This window comes from Leopardus geoffroyi, chromosome D2 (assembly GCF_018350155.1).
Source record: "Leopardus geoffroyi isolate Oge1 chromosome D2, O.geoffroyi_Oge1_pat1.0, whole genome shotgun sequence".
Lineage (NCBI taxonomy): Eukaryota > Metazoa > Chordata > Mammalia > Carnivora > Felidae > Leopardus > Leopardus geoffroyi.
In genome coordinates, this window is record NC_059334.1 from 83210829 (window position 1) to 83230798 (window position 19970).

Sequence of the window (19970 nt, forward strand, 5' to 3'; positions counted from 1 at the left end):
AGGTCCGTCCCGCATCCCCAGATCCTGGCAGTAATGATGTTACGGGGCAAGGGGTCACCTCTTACAGTTGCAGATGGACTGTGAGAAGCCAGAAAAGGCAAAAACATGGAAGCCTCTGGAACCTTCTCTAGAGCCTCCAGAAGCAGTGTAGCCCTCCTGGCACTTCAGTTTTAGCCCAGGATGTCCCATTCTGGACGTCTGACCACCAGAGCTGTAAGATAATGCATCTGGGTTGTTTTAAGCCACCAAATTGTAGTAACTAACATGTTAAAGCAGCCGTAAGAAGCTAGTACACTCAGGAATATCACTTTTGAATTTCCTCCTTAAAAAAAAAAAAAAAAATGCCAGGAGGTGCCCGTGTGGCTCAGTTGGTTAAACATCCAACTCTTGGTTTCAGCTGAGGTCATGATCTCACGGTTTGTGAGTTCGAGCCCTGTGTCGGGCTCTACGCTGATAGTGTGGAGCCTGCTTGGGATTCTCTCCCCCTCTCTCTCTCTCTCTGCCTCCCTCTCTCTCTCTCTCTCTCTCTCTCAAAATAAATAAACATTTAAAAACAAAACATAAACCCGCTAGGACTCCTTCTGGCCTCCCTTGTGTCGTTCACACGTCAGCTTGACTTTCCCTGTCCTTGGCCTTCCCTCTTTCCAACCTGTGTCAGGCAGGGGTCCGGGATTCCAGGCGAGGGCCACTTACGGCCCTGAGAATAAATCAGCACAAAGCTGGAGTGCTGCACCTTCCTCTTGATTTAACTTGACATTTGTGGACTGTGTTCTAAATGGCAGTTTCATAAAGATTTTCTTTATCTCGATGTAAAAAAGTCATTAGAGTCATCGCAGTTATAAATTTCTGATGCTGCTTAACACTTTAGGCAAGTAGGACCACTCAGCCTGGAGAACTGAGAAGGGCGTTTATTTTGCTGAACCCACCCCCCCGCCCCCCCGTTCTTGACAAAGCTCTGCCCTCCTCTCTGCAGAGTTCCCTGGCCCCCTTCGGCCCTCTGTCCCCCTTGATGGTGTCCTGCTCACAGCGGGGGCAGGGCTTGGCGGTGCGGAAGGCCGAGCAGAGAAAACGGTCAGTGGCGCGGCCTGCGCCTGGCCCTCGATGAGGATTTCCCTGGTGCCCTTCACAGTCTTTTGCAAATTCAAGGTGCTCCAGATGTCATTGGGCCATTCTACATTAGAGTCCCAAGAATCCCAAAGAATAATCAAGTCAAACATTTACAGCGTGAGCTGCAGTCACTTCCCATAGGTAGAAAGTTCCGCCTCCAGGGTGCCTGGGTGGCTCAGTCGGATAAGCGTCTGACTCTTGACTTTGGCTCAGGCCATGATCTTACCATTCGTGAGTTCGAGCCCCACGTCGGGCTCTGTGCTGCTGACAGTGCAGAACCTGCTTGGAACTCTCTCTCTGCCCTCCCCCTCTCTTTGCCCTCCCCCCAAGAAAAAGTCAAGTCCCATCTCCTCCACCATCCCCTCTCTCCAAGCCCATTCTCTCCCCGGTCTTGCCGTACGCGCGGATGTGAAGTCTGCACGGACTTTCCCGCTGACCTTCTGGAGTTCTGTGGCCCCACCTGCCCTGTGGTGCTGCTGGTCCAGCGTGCCGGCTCCTGTTTGCCGGGAAGGCTGGAGGCGTGACCTTGCCCCAGCCACCCTGCCAAGCGGGTAGGTGATGTGTTGCCGAGGCGTCCGCTCCCACGTGCGCTCTCCCTCCTCGCCGGGTTCTGGCCTCTCCGCAAGGGCCCCTGTGGTGGGGGCCGGCTCGCCCATGGGTGCTGTGGGGCTCCCGCAAAGCGCACGTATTTCCTTTCAGCCCGTTATGCTCAAACTCAGCTGCTGTCCGCTGTTTCTCAGGCTGCTAGGTGGGGTCAGGGTCAACTGTGAAATACGCCAGGGTGCGTCTGACTCCTGCGCAGTCCCTCCAAGGTGAGGTATGGCGGCAGAGGTGAAAAGAGCCACAGTCGTAGGAAGGGCGCCGCTCACACAAAGCTGGTTCGTGATCCTTGAGGAGGCGGGAGAGGTCCTTGGCTCTGCCCAGCTTGGCTGTGTGTTGTCACCAGGAAGCATCAGGACGACAAAGGTACTTCAGGCCATTGAGAAGTGTAATGTAGACGCTGACGGAGAGGAGATCCTTGTGGGAAGAGATCGCTGCTTCTGATGCCTTCAACCCCTGGCTCTGAAATGACAAAGAGACGGGCTGAGCAGAAATAACCCATCTCAAATTCGGTTGACAGCCTCGCGCCAGCCACATCTCCTGGGACACGTGAAGCGGCCCTAACTGTCATCTGCCTGTCATCTCATCCTTGCCGTTAATTGGGCATTCATTAAACAGCATGCCAATATGGGAATTCAGAAGTGCCTGGGAAGTTTATTTCCTGAGGGGCAGCTCCAGCAGACGGCACGTATCCGGCCCCCACTGGGGCCCCAGGTGGGACTGGAGACTCATGTGTGTGTCATCCCACAGATGGCCCATTTTGCAGATGTGAACTTGGTCCAGTCCGGCGACAAGTCACATGTCTGTAAGCGGGAGGGCCACTCTGTTGGGAACTGGCCAAAGGCAAGTCTTAGGGTGTGTTTTATTGATTTATTTTTTTGAGATCTTGTTAGTTGCGCCTCATTAAAAATGGTGAAACTTACCTGTTCTCTTTGCTACCAGCTTATAATGAAGGAAAGTCTCAGATCAAAGTCCATCACTCCGACAGTTAGGAAGAAACACTTCTTCACCAACTGGTACATTCATGAAGCCCCACCCCTCTGTAATTTTAGGTGCTGGGAAAATATTCCGGAGACAAGATTCGTTGAAGCTTATAGTCATCATCAGGCAACCAGGGTCCTCAAAACCAGTGGCATAACACTAGAACACAGGCTCAGGCTTTAGACACTGTCACTCGACACCCAGGCTCCTTGGATCCTTAGGGGAGAGTCCCTAAAATGTGTCAGTTCATCCGTGTACCTTTCTATTATCCGTTCGGCACAAATTTCACACACAAAAAAAAATTTCTGGGTTGTGGTTATTTATTTATTTATTTATTTATTTTAGTTTTTAATGTTTATTTTTGAGAGAGAGAAATAGAGAGACACACAGCGCAAGCGGGAAAGGGGCAGAGAGAGAGGGGAGACACAGAATCCGAAGCAGGCTCTGGGCTCCGAGCCGTCAGCACAGAGCCTGACGCAGGGCTTGAACGCACGAACTGCGAGATCATGACCTGAGCCAAAGTCAGACACTTAACTGCATGAGCCACCCAGGCGCCCCAAAAGAAAATAATTTTTGACCATTTTTATTCTCATGTTTCTACTTTGGATCAAGAAAAGGAGAGCCAAAGCCCTCCTCTGGAATGTGGTTTTCTGATTAGAAGTTAGCAGCCCAGGTGCCTCGCTCAGTCGGTTAAGTGTCTTACTCTTGTCTTGTCTTGTCTTGTCTTTTCTTGTCTTTTCTTTTCTTGTCTTGTCTTTTCTTGTCTTTACTTGTTTTGACAGAGAGTGTGTGTGTGAGCAGGAGAGGGGCAGAGAGAGAATCTCAAGCAAGCTCTGCACGGTCAACATGGAGCCCGATGCAGGGCTCAAACTCATGAACTGTGTGAACATGACCTGGGCCAAAACCAAGAGTCAGACATTTAACCCACTAGCCACCCAGGCGTCCCAAGCATCTGACTCTTGATTTCAGCTCGGGTCATGATCTTGAGGTTCATGGATTTAAGCCCCGCATTGGGCTCTGCACTGATGTCACAGAGCCTGCTTGGGATTCTCTCTCTCTCCCTCTATCTCTTCCCACTGCCCATCCCCAAGCTTCTCTGTCTCTCTCTCTCTCTCTCTCTCTCTCTCTCTCTCTCTCGGAATAAATATTTTTTTAAAAAAGTCAGCAGCCAACTGATTTCTAGTGGATGCCTTAAACTCGTATTCTCTGAAGTGCTTGAGAGAGGTTTACAGACCTCGTAACACATACATGGTGCTTACTATTTGCAGGAACGCTCCAGATTTGTGGAACATTCCAGGCACCGCACACATTTTAGCTCACTGAATCTTCACCACCTAGCGAGTAGATGTACTCTCGATACTCATTTCGTAGATGAGGGAACTCAGGAAACCAGCTGAAGATTTCTACAGCTGGTTAGTAGTAGAGCCTGGATTTCCTCGCAGACTGTTTGTCCCCAGAGCCCCTGCTCTAACCAGCACACTCAGCTTTCTCCAACACCAACTGAGGCTAGAACCCCAGCCTTCCAAATCTCATTCCAGGACTTCTGTTTCGGGGAAACTTAGGGTTGCTTGATAGCTGTGGCCAAGGATATGGATGCTGTTACATCCAGGAAAGCATAAACAAGATCAAACGGTCTTAATAGTGAAAGGAGAGGTTTTAATTGGAATATAGGGAAGGATTCTTTAGAGACCTTAGTGGAAACTGTTGTCAGAGGTAGGAGTAGGTAATGATATCTTTTATCCTTGAATATCATTTGATGGAATAATAAACCAGATTCTCGTCTTTGTGGACCTTGGCTTCTCTGTTGCAGCATATAAATGAATGGGCATGGCTGTGTGCCAATAAAACTTTATTTGCAGAAACAGGCAGTGGGCCAGACTTGGCTCACGGGCTATGGTTTGCCCACCTCTGAGACATGATGTTGTCCGACCTTGGAAGTGAAGCCGTTCAATTTTATATTTCCCTGCCTGAGGTTATAACATGGGTGTGGGAAATGTACTCTCAGTAAAAAGACAGCCTGGTCTGCTTAGGGTGGATCTGAGGAATTATGTAAATGTGAATGACTATTTAGGTACATAGGGTGGACTGTATGAGGAAGAAAATCATCATTTGGTTCTTGAGCTCTTTTTCTGGGTTGCCACACTGAATCTGGTGACCAAATGAGCTTGGCATCAGATGACATCACGGGCTTAGAATAAGGTTATGCCAGCTAATAGAAAGCATCACTCAGTGGGGGTGCCGGGGTGGCTCAGTCGGTTGAGCGTCCGACTTCGGCTCAGGTCATGACCTCACGGCTTGTGGGTTCGAGCCCCGTGTCGGGCTCTGTGCTGATGGCTCAGAGCCTGGAGCCTGCTTTGGATTCTGTGTCTCCCTCTCTCTCTGCCCCTCCCCCGCTCACGCTCACTCTCTAAATAAATAAATAAATAAACAAAGAAACAAACATTAAAAAAAAAGTGCCACTCAGTGGATCGCAGACACGGGGCCTCCTGAAAAAGCCGCTTCATTCTCGCGACACCTGGCTGAGGATCATACCTGAGCTCTATCTCCTAACTTCCCCTGGCCTACACTGAGTCTTTCGCCTTGTCACAAATACTCAGCACAGCACAGAGGCCAGCCAAGGAAAGAATTCCTTGACGACATCCTGTCCCTCTGGGCTTAGTCTCAGGCTACAGGAGAATGAGAGTAGGGTCCGGAAAAACCAGTTTGGCACTGAGGTTTGTGGCTCTAAAGAATCAGTGAGGGTCTCCAGGACCCTCTTCCTTACAGAATCTCCTCTGCTGGGGTGTGTGTGGAACCATGAATAGCATGCGTGATCCCTCCCGTGACTTTTGTTCTGGAAAAAGGGGTCGTGCGCAATAATTAGCCTTAAGATAGGGAGGGGGACCTAATGGAACCACAAGAGCCCTTTAAAAAGAGAGAGTTGGGGCGCCTGGGTGGCTCAGTCAGTTAGTGTCCGACTTCGGCTCAGGTCATGATCTTGTGGTTCACGAGTTCGAGCCCCATGTCGGGCTCTGTGCTGACAGCTCGGAGCCTGGAGCCTGCTTCCGATTCTGTGTCTCCCTCTCTCTCTGACCCTCCCCCCATTCATGCTCTGTCTCTCTCTGTCTCAAAAATAAATAAACGTTAAAAAAAAATTTAAAAAGAGAGAGTTTTCTTGGGCTGGTAGCAAAAGAAGGAAGTGACAGATCTGAAGCATGAGAAGGATACAGCATGCCCATGACCTTGAAGATGGAGGGGCCACGTGAGAAGGAATGCAGGCAGCCCCTCCTAAGAGCGCAGTGCGCATCCCGGCTGATAGTCCGCAAGGAAACCGGGACCTCCCACCTCCTGGCGCCTCCACACAAGGAACTGGCTCCCGCCTACAACCTGGATGAGCTTGGAAGATCAGAAGCTCTGGATGAGAACCCGCCCCGGCCCACACCTTCACCTGAGCTGCCTGTGACCTGAAGCAGAAGACCCCAGTGAGTCTCGAGGGAATTCTGACCCGTGGGACAGAGAGAGAATCAGCGGGCATTGTTTCAAGCCACCGTGTTTGGGGTAATTTGTTGTGCCCCAGCAGAAACCCTACCAAAATGGCAGCCTCCCCACACAGGTAACCTTCACCTGACACCTGTCAAGCCAGGAAGCTCAGCCGCCCCGCGCTGACACCCTGTCTCTGGTACTGTTAGGAAGGCGGTCTCAGAACCTGAGCACAGACCTCACCAGGCCACTCGTTTCTGTCCACCTTGGGAAGTGAACCCCTTCCAAGGAAGTCTCAGAGCTGCTCTCCATGGACAAAGATGGTGGAAGAAACTCCATACACTCAACACTTGAGTGGTGATAATTCTGAGCCACAATGACATCAAAGAGCCGAGCTCTCAGTTGTCAGACTTTCTAAGAGCTTGACCACAGCTGAGGTTTCGTGAACATTGATCTCCTAATTTCTCCTTCACCCACTGCAAGCGAAGGAGGTCCTTCAGAGGCCTCTTCGGAAACAAATAGCAAAAAAAAAGAAGAAGAAGAAGAAGAAGAAGAGGAAGAGGAAGAGGAAGAAGACAATGACGACCGAGGCCTTCATCTTTTGCATCTTTATCATATTCCCAGTAGTAGCTGCCACTCATTGAACAACGAATGCGACCCAGGCCGTTTACAAACACTGTCTCCTCTGATCCCCCTGACCCACCAGAAGAAGTGAGCCAGAGTTGTTAGTTTACTTGCCCAAGGTTGCACAGCCTATAAGCGAGGAACACGACTTAGGCAGAGATCCCAAGGCCCCAGCTCTGTCCTCCTCGTGTGTTTCTGTGTGGGGACAAACACACAAAGAGAGGCCCACCTGGCCTAGTGAGAGGGAAACTAAACCAGTCGTGAGTAGAAGTAGCCAAACACCAACAAGGATGGGGAAATCTAAAACGTCACCCACTGCCAGGTGGCCACGTTCAGAACATTCCCGAGCACCTAGGCCCCCACATGGACACAAAAACATGACCCAGTTTTCAGCCTGTAATAAATGAAGTTAAAGCAAATTACGTTCATCTGCTAAATGATGGCAGTGCCCTTTAGCGAGTCCTGAAAATGAACCAGGATAAATTCTCGGCATGGCTGGGATATTCCAAGCATGAAATAACTGGAAAGAAGCATTCCCCTTTGTAATTATCCTAGATTCTCCTTAGAATTTCTGCCTACTGTTGGCTCAAGGCCTCTGACCACTTAATGTTTTCCTGGGCTCCCTAGGTGGATTCAATTATACTGTATTTTATTCTATGTAAGATACATTGCTTGGTGCTATAGGGAATAAAGATTCGGCAGAGATGGGCCATCCAGGGACTCACAGCAAATCCGGGACACGTCACATCTGTGACCACTGTCATGTGTCGAGTTAAGTGAGAAGTGACATACCAGGGCCATAAAGGACTCTGGGTGGATGGTTGTTGTTGTTATTATTATTCCTGTTTGTTATGCTTGTTTATTAATGCCCTGCCTACTCCCAGAACAGATCTGAACAAACTTATTCTTTGGAGAACAAAGGCCAGCAGTTCTCATACCTAAATACTGTGTGTGTGTGTGTGTGTGTGTGTGTGTGTGTGTGTGTGTGTTCAATTGTGGGGCTGAGTCACCTTGTTGATAGAGTTATGGATCGAGAAATCATGACTGCCACGGCTGCAATTTCTGGAAATGTCTCGTTCCCTTTCCTTCTCATTTTTTTCTTTATTGTGGTATAATGTATATAACTTAAAATTTGCCATGTTAACCATTTATACGTGTACAGTTCATTGGCATTAATTACGTTCACAATGCCATACAACCATCACCATTATTGATTTCCAAAATGTTTCATCACCAAACAGAAACTCCTAATTCCTCATTCCTACCGTCCACTTCCTGTTCCCACATATTTGTAGCCCCAAAACTCCAGTGACGGACACGCTCTTGCACAGGCAGTGTGGACCCATGCCCAACGGATGGAGCAGTGATCATCCCCTGCCTTTCTTCCTCTGCCCTCTAGCCCACTCATGGTCGTCCTTGACTCCTCCAGTTAGCGTTCATGAGAACAACTCGAAGACTCCAGGGGAGGAGGGGAGAGGCTTGCCAGATGGACCCCGGGTGCTGGTGGAGGGGTCTCGGGGGAGCCATGACCTTTGCTTATCTGTCACGACCAGTTCTTAAAGTCAGGACGTACCCGTTCCTTCTCTGCCTCCTCCAGCGACAGGATTCTCTCTTCCAAGTATCTGCTGGCAGACATTCCTGATGTGTCTGTCTTGGGAGTTTTTCCCCCTGCCCATGGTACTCCTAAATCCGTCAGCACTTAGTCTGTGATATTGACATAGGTAAGCCAGGCAGGGTTGGGGAGGGGGAGGAGAGTAAGAAGGAGGAGGAGATAGAAAGTGGAGGGAAAGGGTGGCTTTCTGAATTTTTAAAACTTGACCCTGAAATAAGAGTGCTGGTAGAGATATGCCTTGGTGGTGCAAGCAGCAAGCAGCTGCCTGCTTTGGTTTCTAAACCACTTGTATCCCCAATTTGGTAACTCCTCTTCAGGGCTTGAAGTGGGAAGTGACCTCTCCCAAATGTTGGAGGGACTTTTCTGAGTCCTTGTTGATGAACATGTCTTCTGATGACCAAGAAATGGGTGTGAGCCCCATCCCCAACCATATGGAGGTGAAGAACTCTCCAAAACTCTATAGAGGACAGATCAGGAGCGCCTGGGTGGCTCCGTTGTTTAAGCGTCCGACTCTTGATTTCAGCTCAGGTCGTGATCTCATAGTTCATGAGTTCAAGCTCATCGGCGGCGGACTCTGCACTGACCACACAGAGCCTGCTTAGGACTCTTTGTTGCCATCTCTCTTTCTGCCCCTCCCACAATCTCTCTCGTTCCTTCTCTCAGAGACAAGTAAACATTGAACAACAACAACAGCAACTCTAGAGGACAGATCAGAATGGAATCACAGCTTCACAGCGGTGACAAAATGTTCTGTAAAGGGCCAGACAACTTGGCAGGGCGACTACTCAACGCTGCTCTAGTCGTGGGAAAACAGCCACAGAGAATCCCTATGTGGGTGTGTGCGATTGTGTTCTGATAAAACTTTATTTCTATCACCTAACACCCATGAGGGTGGCTACTGTCACCAAAACCAACACCTCACAAGTGCTGCTGAGGTCGTGGAAGCATTGGAATCCTTGTGCATTGTTGGTGGAACGTAAAATAGCACAGACACTGTGGAAAACAAAGCGATGGCTCCTCAACAGGTTAAAAATGGAATTCCCACGTGATCCGGCAATCCCACTCAGGAGAATGCATCCAAAAGAATTGAAAGCAGGGACGTGAACAAACACTGGTGCACCCATGTTCACAGCAGCGTTATTCACAGAAGCCACAGAAGGAAGCAACCCCAGCGTCTATGTGCAGATGGACAGATAGAGGAATGTGGTCCATCCACACAACGAAGCATTTTTCGGTCTTAAAAGGAAGGAGATTCTGAGACTTGTTCCAGCATGGATGCACCTTGAGGACATTATGCTCAGGGACCTCAGCCGTTCACAAACAGGACAAGTGGTGTGTGATTCCACTTGCACGAGGCAGCTAGAATGGTCAAACTCCTAGAAATAGAAACGAGATGGATGGTTGCTAGGGCAGGGGGAGGGGCGGGGAGAATAGGGAGTTGTCTAATGGGTTGGGAGTTTCAGCTTGGGAAGATGACAAGCCTTCTGTGGATGGACCGAGACGGTGCTTGGCCACCAGTGTGAATGCACTTTATGCCACTGACCCGTATGCTTAGAAATGGTTAAACGGTAAATTTACGTTATATGCATTTCACCGTTCTTTAAAAGTCTTTATTAAAAAGAACTTCATTTACACAAACGGGCTATGGGGCTGTAGTTTGCTGCTTTGAAGGATGGGAGGCCGGGAGTGTTGTAGCCAGGGTGGAGGGGAAGTATTTTCACACAGCCAGCCTTATGAGGATAGCAGACATGGGATTTGTATCCCAACTGGTCTGTATGTAGTCGACAGATCTGTACAGGTATGAATTATAACAGTAATCTGTGCCATTCACAGGATGTGTGGTTGGTGTTAATAGCCATTTTATTTTTATTTAAAAAAAGTTTATTTATTGGGGCGCCTGGGTGGCTCAGTCGGTTAAGCATCCGACATCGGCTCAGGTCATGATCTCACAGTCCGTGAGTTTGATCCCTGCGTTGAGCTCTGTGCTGACAGCTCAGACCCTGGAACCTGCTTTAGATTCTGTGTCTCCCTCTCTCTCTGACATCCCCCCCCCCCGCAGCCCCACCCCTGCCATCAACACTGTGTCTCTGAGAAATGAATAAACCTTTTTAAAAATTTTTGTAAAGGTTTATTTATTTATTTTGAGATAAAGAGAGTGCGTGAGTAGGGGATGAGCGGAGAGAGACAGAGGAAGAGAGAGAGAATCCCAAGCAAGCCCCACACTATCAGGGCAGAGCCTGATATAGGGCTCGATCCCATGAACCATGAGATCATGACCTGAGCCAAAATCAAGAGTCAGATGCGCGACCGACTGAGCCACCCTGGTGCCCCAATAGCCATTTTACGTAGGAAAAGACCGAGGCTCTGAGAGCAGAGCGACCTACTCAAAACCACACAGCTCGTGTGGCAGGGACTGCGTCTTGACCATTAGCAAGCAGTATGGGGCACTGGGTACCCTGATGCTGTGAATGACCCATAAATCTGGGGAAGGCAGGCACTCTTTCCCTCCAAGGTGCGTAAGAAAAGAGCCTAACAAGAGCACGTGTTGTTGGCCCTTGCTGCAAAGCACCTTAAGCATTAAGGATCTGAGACCTGGCAAAAGGGGACTTGGAAAATATGATGATAATAATAACATGAGGCAACCTGAAAAGGCTACTTTATGATTCCTACTGCATAATGTCCTGGACAAAGCAAAACTATGGAGACAGTAAAAGGATGGGTGGTTGCCAGGGGCTCCGTGGGAGGGAGGGACGAACAGGTGAAACCCAGAGGATGTTCAGGGCAGTGAGGCTACTCCGTAGCTTCCGGCAGTGTGCATTCCTCTGCGTGCAACACCGAGAGCGCACCCTAATGATGCAAACCATGGATTCGGGGTGATAATGACATGTCAGTGTGGGTTCATCCACTGCAGGAAAGGTACCCTCTGGTGCAGGATGCCGGTAGTTGGGGGGGGGGGGGGGCGGGGCAGGGAGCATATGGGAACGTCCGTGCTGTACCCCCAGCTTTGCTATGAACCTAAAACTGCTTGAAAATTCAAGTCCTTTAAGGAAAAAGAATAATGACAATGTGAGGGGGTACGGGCTGGGGGAGAGAGGAAATGTGCAGAGGTGGTAATGATTGAAACCCAGTGAGGGGCGCCTGGGTGGCGCAGTCGGTTAAGCGTCCGACTTCAGCCAGGTCACGATCTTGCGGTCCGTGAGTTCGAGCCCCGCATCAGGCTCTGGGCTGATGGCTCAGAGCCTGGAGCCTGTTTCCAATTCTGTGTCTCCCTCTCTCTCTGCCCCTCCCCCGTTCATGCTCTGTCTCTCTCTGTCCCAAAAATAAATAAACGTTGAAAAAAAAATTAAAAAAAAAAGAAACCCAGTGAAGGGTGCGTGAGAGTCTCTTATGCCATCTGCTGTTGTATGTGCCAGAAATTTTCCTTAATACAATGTAAGAGCAAAATAATTGCAGGGATTTACTTATATTGTGCTGACCACGCTGACTGAGCTTCCTGAGGAAGGCTGCATGATATGCTGACCGGTCATAGCCAGGGTCTAAGCCCTTCCAGGAACGCGTGCTTCTGTCTCTTGGAGCCTTTTGTGTAATATAGGAGGTAATTCATACCCCCGCGGCACTTGGGAGCAATAAATGGCATGATTTTTATGAAAGTGACAGAGGTCACTGGGCATGTACAAGGTGCTCAGTGAACGCTCACCCAGCAAAGCAGCAGAGGTGAGGGGTGGCCGAGCAGGACAGGAATCACAGAACTGGGAGAGTCCCAGTTATCATCAGGGGTTCTCACCATCAGCCCAAGGTGGCTCCTGGGTCACAAGTACTGTTTTGGTGGGACCCGGAGACAGAGTGTGTGTCGGACAGGTGGGCGAGGCCCCGAGACCTCTGCCCTGGGGAGATCGCACAGCAGAGGTGACACCGTCTTCATCCCCAGCGGACGCTCCCTGGGGATTCTCTCTGCACCACGACTGAGCCCGCCTCAGCCAGGGCTGCCAGCGGACAGAGTCACAGAAATTTGGATTGTAGTTCAAAGTTTGACAGATGCTGAAGCCTGATTTGAAAAAAGAACTCAGGAAATCTTCAGGAAAAGAAATGCTTCCAGTGCATTCGAAAACAATGGCAGTTGGATCTTTTGACTTTACTGCTCCCTCTGTGCTTCTGTGTAACAAGCAGACCATATCCTGGCATTTCCAACCTCTCACAAGTCTGACCCCAGCCGCCCCTTCCTGCCTCCTTCCCGGAAAGCTCTTGTGACATTGGTCTTCCCGCTATGTCCCAAATCACAAATGTGGGAGCAGGTCCCACCAGCTTCCCCACCTTCTGGGGATCAGTCCACGTATCCTATCTCATCCCGGGGTCTTGCTTAGAAGTCACTTCCTCGTGCACAAGTGTCTTGAGCACCCGGGGTCCCCTGAAAGGAAGTGGTTGATCTCGTTTGGTGACTGCCTTGACCTCTGCCAGGTGTGAGACACGGTCTCCCTCCTGGTCGAAGGGGACGCTCTCTGCGTCTCCTTATCACGTCTCCTGAAGTCTGCCCTCCTTCCCGGCACTCCTGAATCACGCGGAAATCATTTCAGGCAGTTTTCCACCTCCTATTCCTTGTTCTCTGCAGGGATGGAACGTGTCACTTTCAATTTCTTCCCTTCCTTCCCCTTATTTTGGGCAAAACATTTCGTCAAAAGATGCTTTTATCCCCCCGCCTCAAAGCATCTCTTGTCTTAATGCCAGAGGTACTTAAATGCCCTCATAGTGAACTGTACAATCTAATTACGTAACTTAAAGTACGGTTACGGAAGGAATGAAACACCCCGCAGCGTCACCGCGTCACCGTCTGAGAAATGGGGCTTTGTACTCTACAAAGTTCAGTGCCTTTCTTGCTGTTTCTCCCTGTGTCATAACGAGGCACCTCATCTTCCAGTTTTATTGGCAGAAACACTGGTAACAGAGATGCTAGAAAAGCCTGAGGCTCCGTCGTGATAAAGTCATTTTAGCGACTGTAATTGTGCCAGGAACTTCTAATAGTTAAATTGGTTCCTGATTATGTTGCACTTGCTAAGTTCCCCTCTACTCAATTAACACGTAATTATTTAGGGCTGTGCTGCTTTTTATTGTGCCGCACACACGGCTTTCCAACAGGCAGCTTATTGGGAAGGTCCCCTGTTGGAGCCCACGCGGCATCCAAGTCCCTTTTCGTGCAAGGACAGAGCAGGGATGTGGTCCCATCGGCAAGGCCCGCAGGATTTTCTCTGTGATGCTTGGGATCGAGGGGCTCGGATCCCTGCAGTTGCCTCCATCCGCTGAGCCCCACTCCACACCCCCAGCCTTGTCTCCTAAAGATGTGTCAAAGCGTAGAACTCTAGGGTGTGTCTGCCCCTTTCTACTTAATGCTACTTAACATTTTATCAGTGGAGATCATGGTGTTCACTTTGTACGATGTGGTCATATCTCTTTATTACCCTTCATCTCAAAGTTAAAAAACAAGACCCTTGGATTCAAAGTTCAAGGGAACTCGGGGACTTCACAGTGAGTACTTTTCATTTGAAAATACGAGAATCTCAAAAAGTTGAGCCACTTTATGAGGGTCTTCTAGCTAAATGTTTACGGGTACATGAAGAGAATAGATAACTAGATGGGTGGATGGTTGACAGGTAGAGGAGAGATGGACAGAAAGGCACTGTAAAGTTCTTGAGGCTAAATGTTTACACGGATGTGAAAAGATAGATCGATCGATTGATTGATAGGGAGGGAAAAGGAGAATAGTTAGGTGATAGGCAATGGGTAGAAAAAATTGGATTAAGACTGTAATTGGATGCATGCATGTGGGTGTGTGGACAATAATCCAGTTCATATTTGACACCATTAGGAATTGCAATATGCCGGGGCGCCTGGGTGGCGCAGTCGGTTAAGCGTCCGACTTCAGTCAGGTCACGATCTCGCGGTCCGTGAGTTCGAGCCCCGCGTCGGGCTCTGGGCTGATGGCTCAGAGCCTGGAGCCTGTTTCCGATTCTGTGTCTGCCTCTCTCTCTGCCCCTCCCCCGTTCATGCTCTGTCTCTCTCTGTCCCAAAAATAAATAAACATTGAAAAAAAAAAAAAAAAAGGAATTACACTATGCCATTTTGCTTCTGTTGGGAGCTCACTGTGGTTAACCATCCAGGTAGAAGAGAAGGAAGTCAGGAAAACTTCCTGTTTTTCTGTTTGTTTCTCCTAATTGTATGAGGTTTGGGAACAGGCTCTGTCACACTGGCCCCTAATGATTGAAAATGGGGAACGTTGTGACAGGATGGGTTGTAACAGGATTGTAACTTGGACTCCCGGAGACAGGGATCAGTTACCAAGAAGAGTGAGATACATTAAGTCCTTTCCTTGCGGCCATTAAAAATAAAATTTGCAGTCATTTGCTTTGAATAATTTGAATGTCTTAGAGAAAGTACATCTAGACCTTATGGCTTTTTTAATCTTTTTGAGATGACATAATTTGCCTGTGGTTCTGTCTACATTATTTATTTGTGTGTTTGGTTTTATCTTCCAAGATTTTAGGTTATAAAGAAAGTCATCCAAAGCTTAAAAATGATTGAAAAGAACTATTAAATATGGGCTCACACTTTTTCTTAATCGTTTTGACCATGTGGGACAGCATCCTCGAAAGCATTTGATTCTCACACCATTAGCTTTGTTTTTAGAAATTACTTAATCTCCCCGGCTGGGAATAGACATAACTTGCTTGGCTCACAGAGTTATGAATCTTTATCTCCTGAGTCCCTCAGTTTTCTGGCAGAGCAGAAGCGGTGCCAGTCTATACTGTTTCCCACCTTCCAGTGCTGGCCCCCTCTGTCCCTTGCAGCTAAGAACGTGGGGAGCAGTATGTTTGCCCTCTCTTTATGGTGCCCTGGGCTTATGTATGGTAATATTGGATGCAGAGGTTAGATTCTCTCTTTGCACTAAGGCAGGCTCAGGATATGTTTTTTTGTTTGTTTTTTTTTTTTTTTTTTTTTTTTTTTTTTTTTTTTGCTTTTATTTTGTTGTGTTTGACTGGTACCAATCCTGGACACACCACTGGCTCTGAGAGATTCTTTAGTTCAGGTAGAGGCTAATGGTTCCTTAGATCAGAACCCTTCAGAATATTCATAGTGCCCAGGGGTCCTTTTAAATGCTGTTAAAAAAGGGTTCCTGCCATCAAGTGTCAAGTTCCAGAGGTGGAGAGGAGAATGGGGGACCAGCTCTAGTGGTGGAGAGGAGAATGTGGGACTAGTTCTGGAGGTGGAGAGGAGAATGAGGGGACCAGCTCTGGAGAGGGAGAAGAGAATATAGGACTAGATCTGGAGGTGGAAAAGAGAATGAGGGGACAGCTCTGGAGGGGGAGAGGAGAATGAGGGGACCAGCGCTGGAGGGGGAGAAAAGCATATGGGAACTGCTCTGGAGGTAGAGAGGAGAAAGAGGGACTAGCTCTGGAGGTGTAGAAGAGAATGAGGGGACCATCTCTGAAGGTGAAGGCAAAAATGATGGAACAGTGCCCAACCATAAATGCCAAATGCCTAATAAGAATTTTGGTTAACAGGAAACTCAAAAGAGCTAAACCCCAGAGTGGAAAATCTACTCAGAATGTAAGGACTCCACAGAGATCAATGGCTACCAAAAATTCTAGCCTCAGGTTAGGGCCTGATCTTCTAGGCTACTCATCCATCCATCCATCCATCCACCCATCCATCCATCCATCCACCCATCCATCCATCCATCCATCCACCCATCCATCCATCCATCCATCCATCCATCCATCCACCCACCCTCCCTCCCATCCACCCATTCACCCACTCACCCTCCCATCCATCCATCCATCCATCCATCCATCCATCCATCCATCTATCCATCCATCCACCCACCCATCCACCCACTCACCCACTCATCCATCCATCCATCCATCCATCCATCCATCCATCCATCCACCCATCTACCCATCCATCCACCCTCCCATCCACCCTCCCATCCATCCATCCATCCATCCAGCCAGCCAGCCACCCACCCACCCACCCATCCATCCATCCACGCAGCCACCCATCCATCCATCCATCCATCCATCCATCCATCCATCCATCCATCTATCCATCCATCCATCCATCCATTCCTGTGATGGACACCTAGGGGATATTTCCATGCTGGGTGATGACTTAGCATTGCAAGCATATGAATGAATAAGCAGACAGGAGTATTTGGGAACAGTCTGGAGGCCTTCCCTGTCCTTGAGCTCAGCTCCACCAATGCCCAGCACAGACAGTCACCAGGGCTGCAGAGCCAGCCTATTCACACCCACACTCCCTTTTGTTGCTTCTCAATAATAAGGACTTGATCTTGAGCTGTGTTGAACCAGCCTGAGCTCTTCATCTTAAACTAGAAAGGTGTCCTGCTGTCCAGGCACTCAGCTTAGTTTGTGATTCTTTCCATATTCCTCTGTGACTGAAAGCACATTGTTATGCAGAAGCTTCTAATGTGATTTTCTTATTTATTTTCTCTAGTTTAACATTTATTCGAAAGAACCCCTGGATTACAGCAGATAAAAGATGTTCTTATGTAAAAAAAAAACCCTGTTTATGTTTCTTTTTGCCTCCTTAGATCAGTGATTGATCCTGAGATGCACTTGGCATTGCTCAGCTTTTAATCCCCTCAGGTGTGGGCTGTGGGGTTTAATTTGTGTGTGCCCTGGATGGTGGATGGTTCTCTAGAAAGTGTGTGGCCCTAGATGCACTGAACCTGAGCAGCTCGCCCTTGTTGATGGCATTAATGATGGGTTTTATTTGATCTTCCCTTTAGGTGTCCTGCTACAACTCACATTCTGTGTTATTTGCTTTTTGTCCTCACTTTTTAAAAAATTTATAGTGAATCTAAATTATAGAATCTCTCTCAGCCCTGCTCTTTCTCAGTGTCAGTTCATTAAAAAGTTTTTATTTGGCCTTCATATTATTTCAGCATGGCATATTTTTTTTTAAAAAAGTCATTTTGAGAAATATCTTTATTTAACCAGCTGAAATTGCTCCAGACCTTAATTAGAAGTAGCAGATTGTAACTGTTTGGGTGCTATCTCGAGGCAGAATAATTACCATGTAGTAATAACGTGTGTTCTAGTAAACTTGCCTTTATTGTCATAGAGGGATGGAGGGAGGGTCTTCCTTAAAGCTCAGAAGGACCCTGGGGTACCCTAGCGAACAGCTGACTTCTGAAACTGAAGGAACAATTAAGGGGGAAAAATGTGTCCGTGGTCATTAGCCTGGGGTTTTTGTATGGCGTGGGAGTCACCCCCATAATGACAGGAAGTGGTCTTGCCCCACTGACATTCGGGGGGATTTTCTCAGGTTGCCAGGGTTAATGCAGTACATGTCCCCAGATGCTCTCTGAACGCTGTCGCCAAGGGTCACATGGGCAAGGCAGACCACTGTCTCCTTAGCCACACATCTTGTACTTCTGAGGGCTAACCCCGGCCCAGGAGACCCCAGCCCAAGACCAGAGGGCTGATTGGGGCCGCCAGGTGTTGTATATATGCAAGGCGTGTCCTAAATTTAGTGATTTTCATCCTGGTGCTGTATTAATTTGTCAGGATGCCCTAAGTGCCCTGCATTCTGCTTTTCTCAATAAATCACAAAATTCAGCCATGAGAGCTACTTTTCACATTTAACTGGGCATCTGATAGCCATAATGTCTGCCACCCCTCTGGCTGATGGATGCTGCTGCCCCTTCTGTGCTCCCGGCTAACGGACAAGGCCAGGGTCCCCATGTCCCGCCATTGAGAGTCACTTAAAACACGGATGCCTCCTTTCTGGTTCTATTTAATGTCACCAGGGAAGAATTCAGACAACTCCTGCCACGCTTTTCTTCCACACCTGAGATGGAAAACTCCAGCGCAGGTCATTTGTCACACCTGTTTTGGCCCTGGATCCAAATCAGAGACCTCCCTAAAGCCCTAGGTGGAGAGTCCCTTTCTGCCTCCTCCCTCCTCCTTCCTCCCTCCTCCCTCCTCCCTGGCCTCTAGTGGCCCTGAGACTGGCAGGGATGAGCTTCTCCAGGCATGCACAGCCGAAGAGATAGTGCTTTCGGAGAGCACCGTTCCTGGGAAGTAACCTAGATTTCTCTTACCCTCTCTGGCTGCTTCCTGCTGTCTAAACCGAGGAAGTGTAATTAAGTTTATTATCTGTGACCTAATGCGAATTCTTCTTGCATCTTGCCTTTGTGCAAAGGGAGAGGGTCATTTGAAAAGAAGTATCTGGACTGAGCTTGGTTATTGTAAACACCCTCAAGGGCAATAAAACAAATCTACAGGATGAACAAGCTGGTGGTGGAAGGCTTAGTACTTGGGGGTCATTCATAACCTCCCAAATTACCTATCTCATCATAGAAATGTCAAATTCAAGGTGTTGAAGGGTGCGATATTTTGCTCCAGCTGCTTAAAATTGTACGTTATCAATGGATCGATACAGTTCCTGCTAGCATTCTTGTTAAATCACTTACATATCTACTACAGCTTTTGAAATTTTGTTTGAACAAGTAATTAGTTACCAAAATTAACATTTGGAACACAGGACAAATGACACTGAAATAAGTCGTACTTCCAAATATGTCACCAAGCCGTTGCTCCAAGCCTGATAGATGGCGAACAGCAGTGCTTTCAAAAGCTTAACCGTAGAAAGCCAGCTAAGCAAAGACCAATTTAATAAAATACCATGAAGTCATCGTGACTTGAGAAGAGGATTTAATTTGCACCTTTTTTCTTTCTTTTTTTTAAATTAGATTTTTTAGAGATACTTTTCATACGTTACTTTCAGATGCTGTTATTTTGGTCTGTTTCTTTTATTCCGCATGTGCTAATTTCCTTGATTAATTTGGAGAACATCTGCGTATAATTCTCTGGGCTTTTTATTGGCACAACCTCACAGCTTTTCACAGGACTTAGAGAGTTCACTTTCCAGACAGTCTCGGGTTGTATCTAATTGAAATGCCAAACCCTACAAAGGTGCCAGAGCGTAAGTGTGTAATTATGTAATTTTCTCTTGATCTTTCAGAGTCTTCCTGCGAGCGATTAATCAGTATGCAGATATGCTGAACAAAAAATTTCTGGATCAAGCCAACTTTGAGCTACAGGTAAGAGAAGAGGTAGGCATGCCCTTTGTTGGGAAATCATGCTAAAACAAATTGCTGGTCTGAGCCAATGTCTTACATTTCTAATCCTCGAACTTAATTGGGTTCCCATCCAAGGTATGGAAATGGAATTTACAAGATGTCCTGCTGGAACCCAAGGATTGAAAATTCTGCCTTTGGAGTATTTGCTCAATTTAGCAAGGACAGAGATGGGGCTGTTTCAGAGCAAAAGTACTGAATCAGAGTGACAAGTAGGATCTGAGCAGGGAGTAACTGAGGAGACCGTCTCAGACCCAGACCGTCCTGACGTGGGGAGGGAACGTTCAGCTGACAAAACGAAGCTGGTTCCCGTCCCTGAGCCCTGCTGGCTGTTAGCACTTGGTTCCTCCTGGCTCTGTGCTACCTGCACTGGCCTTTTCCAGGCACAGACCCTACTGGACATGGCCTTGGCTTTGGTCAGCTGATCTGATCACT

At 48.1% G+C, this 19970-nt stretch overlaps 1 protein-coding gene across 5 annotated transcripts in view; it reads left to right on the top strand.

Annotated features, from left to right (window-relative positions):
* Positions 1 to 19970, top strand: part of DOCK1 (dedicator of cytokinesis 1) — a 531830-nt gene that overhangs the window by 400743 nt on the left and 111117 nt on the right. For all 5 annotated transcript variants that reach the window (XR_006701760.1, XM_045439228.1, XM_045439230.1 and 2 more), the window contains one exon: positions 19421 to 19499. Coding sequence is in view for 4 of the 5 variants with exons in the window: in XM_045439228.1 (XP_045295184.1) it covers positions 19421 to 19499 (79 nt within the window). In the remaining variant the exon portion in view is untranslated. The remainder of the gene's footprint in view (positions 1 to 19420; positions 19500 to 19970) is intronic.